The sequence below is a fragment of the Octopus bimaculoides genome, chromosome 3 (assembly GCF_001194135.2).
Source record: "Octopus bimaculoides isolate UCB-OBI-ISO-001 chromosome 3, ASM119413v2, whole genome shotgun sequence".
Taxonomy (NCBI): domain Eukaryota; kingdom Metazoa; phylum Mollusca; class Cephalopoda; order Octopoda; family Octopodidae; genus Octopus; species Octopus bimaculoides.
In genome coordinates this window covers 31,981,521-31,984,668 of record NC_068983.1, presented here as the reverse complement: position 1 = coordinate 31,984,668, position 3,148 = coordinate 31,981,521, and the positions used below count along the sequence as shown (strand labels likewise).

At 34.2% G+C, this 3,148-nt stretch overlaps 1 protein-coding gene across 2 annotated transcripts in view; it reads right to left on the bottom strand.

Moving 5' to 3' along the window:
- Nucleotides 1-1,807: 1,807 nt before the first annotated feature.
- LOC106883253 (nudC domain-containing protein 3) overlaps nt 1,808-3,148 on the bottom strand; it is a 21,204-nt gene continuing 19,863 nt past the window's right edge. For both annotated transcript variants that reach the window (XM_014934189.2, XM_014934188.2), the window contains exon 8: nt 1,808-1,991. In XM_014934189.2, the coding sequence (XP_014789675.1) occupies nt 1,872-1,991 (120 nt within the window). In that variant the 3' untranslated portion in view covers nt 1,808-1,871. The remainder of the gene's footprint in view (nt 1,992-3,148) is intronic.

Below are 3,148 nucleotides of genomic sequence, written 5' to 3'. Positions count from 1 at the left end.
TTTTGGCGCATCTTCAATTTTCCAATTCATGAGAGGTGCCCAGTCATCATTCATCTGAAAATCCATCTACAGAATGTCCTCAGATTTCTATGCAGCATATTTTGCTTTTTTCCTTCCAGTGTATAAGCAACAATTTCATTCCTCTGCTAGTCTTTAATAAATTTGAACTAAAAAATAACACTTTTAAATAATCAGAAAGTAAAACAAACAAATGTTTCTTAATGGAAACAAAAAATATATTTATATACTTCAAATACAAATGAAACACATTTTTAAAAAATTGTTTTTATTGTTAAAAATTGCAGACTCAGTATCTCTGGTATCAAAAGGCATCATAAAAATGTAGGGGGAATGTACTGGAAAAAAAATAATATTAAAAAAACTTAGTGTTGGTTCAAACGTGTAACTGTATAACTCATTTCTTTGCTGCCACCATATTTATTTGTTCATTTCAGTATTAACCTATATAAACACACAACTGCAGATGTTCACAGATGGGAAATATTTTTTTTTAATCCTGTTCATCATATAAACTACAGCAGCATGAACAGTAGTGGTTTCAGCAAAGGAATTGACTATTGGAAATATATAAACAGGGAAGAAGTGGAAAGGGAGAAAAAGACTATGATATTAAAAAAAAGCTATCTCACAGTATAAGATTTTAAAAAGCACTATTTTACATTGAATTAAAACTAATCATTTAGATGAAAAGAAACTTGGAAACTACATTTTGATAAAAAAAAAATATATTAAAATTGGAATTTTCAAGTATTTGAGAGACAATGGAGACTTTAATGATTGCTTTCTTTTAGTAAAAGTTACATAATTTCAATTAATTAATAAGCACTTTCTCCATTATATCATAGATGTTCTTTATGTGTGTTGTGGATGTTGGGATGTTATATGTAGCTTCTAATATGATTGTATTTTATGTATGTGTGTGTTTGGTATAGTTATAATTTTATCTGTAATGCTTGATTGTATCTAGTGTCACTTGTACGAGAGAAAATGGTAGATTTAATAGGTGGCACTTCAAGTTTGTTGTCTGGTGTCAGGTTTCTTGCAAATTAATGTAGATTTGGAGTAGTTCTGCAGGTGTGTTAGAAGATGGTGGGAATAGTGCAATATCATCCACTTACCAAGCTAATGTGCCTAATATTTTGAGGAAGCATTAAAACAAGTTGTTGTAAGCATATATGTTTGCAATATCTATTTGGAAAATTGCACCATACATCTGCAAAAGACTGGATGGCAATGTTATCCATACACCAATTTTCATACTGGAGTGTTAATATACTTAGTTTCTTAAAAAAAAAAAATCTATTGACGATGTTTTCTGTAAATCACAATTTTACTACCTTCCCATCATCAGAGTGAGTGAGTGAGAGGGCAAATGTAGCCAGAGGCCTATAGACATACAGAACAATTTAAATACAATCAGCATTGTAGAGGTAATAATTGTGAATACACAAAATAAAACTAAATGAATCTCCACCAGTTTTGATGAATATTCCAGCAGCTCAACCATTGAACTTACTCACTGAATTATAGTGTATGTAATTGATTAGTCCACTAACAGTCCTTTTAATTACAGGTATAGCTCATCCAACAGGTGTCTACAGTTTCAACCACTTGACCATACATGCATCCATGAATGTGGATATGTATATATCAATCCACACATAAACACTGCTAACAAATTAATCAATTACCTAAAAATAAATAATCTGTTAGACCTTTGATTAAAGTATATTAATAAAGCCTGCTGTCGCTTCAAGAAGAGAATAATGAATACATAACCAACAGGTGTTGAGATATTAATGTTTTATTTATACAGATCATCAATTCACAACAATGAATATATATTACTATCATTGATTCATTGTCAAAACACCACTGGGGTCTATCTTAAATTTACTTGGGTCAAATTCCTGACCTTTGAAAGGTGACCCTTCAGCATGCCACGCTTGTTTCAGCATATCGTGTGCTTTCTGTAATAAAGAAATTTGAAAAAAGTAAATAAAATGCAAGCTAAAAGAAAATGAAGAAAACAAAATGGTAATCATCATCATCACTGTCACAAATGAACAAATGAAGGAGTCACAAAGCAGTCGCTTGACCTGTTGGAAATAGCAGTCAAATCTTATTCAAATTTTATCTGAGTGTCATATAATGAATGGATATAGTAGTATTGAATATGCTATGATAATTTCAGGTTTATGTAAATCTTTTCCTTGCTGAAATGCTAGACAGCAGCCTTCCAGATATTTAAATCTTGTAAAGCCTTATTTTCTAGTCAGCCATGACTGATTTCCAACTTTTCCTTGGCTTGCTGCTTTGCAAGAGGCATTCCACTAGCAGCTCTTCATACTGCTTATATTGTCCATTCATGTGTTGAAACTAATATAATTGTCACTCTGACATACATCCACTTAAAAATTCCTGTTGTATATACATAACAGAGTCATTTCAACCTTCAGCTCTCTCCTACATTACTGAAGTTCTCAATGCTTTCCTCTCAGGTTAAATAAATTAACGTCATTTGTTGCAATTTGAAAACTTTCTCTTCAGGAGTTTTCCTTTAACAGCCATTCTCATCTTCTGATCATTTATATGTAAATAAATATATATCATCATTATTTAACAGCTGCTTTCCATGCTGGCATGGGTTAGATGGTTTGATTGGAACTGGTAAACCAGAGGGCTGCACCAGGTTCCAGTCTGATTTCTATGGCTGGATGCCCTTCCTAACACCAAAATATATAAAAAGACACACACATTTTATTTATATCGTGATGGCAGCTGTGCCCAGCGTTGCCTTCCTGGCACTTGTGCCGGTGGCACGTGTAAAGACATTCGAGTGAGATTGTTGCCAGTGCCACTAGACTGGCTCCTGTGCAGGTGGCACGTAAAATACACCATTTTGAGCGTGGCTGTTGCCAGTACCGCATGACTGGCCTTTGTGCCGGTAGCACGTAAAAGCACCCACTACACTCTCGGAGTGGTTGGCGTTAGGAAGGGCATCCAGTTGTAGAAACTCTGCCAAATCAGATTGGAGCCTGGTGCAGCCATCTGGTTCACCAGTCCTCAGTCAAATCGTCCAACCCGTGCTAGCACGGAAAGCGGACGTTAAACAATGATGATGATG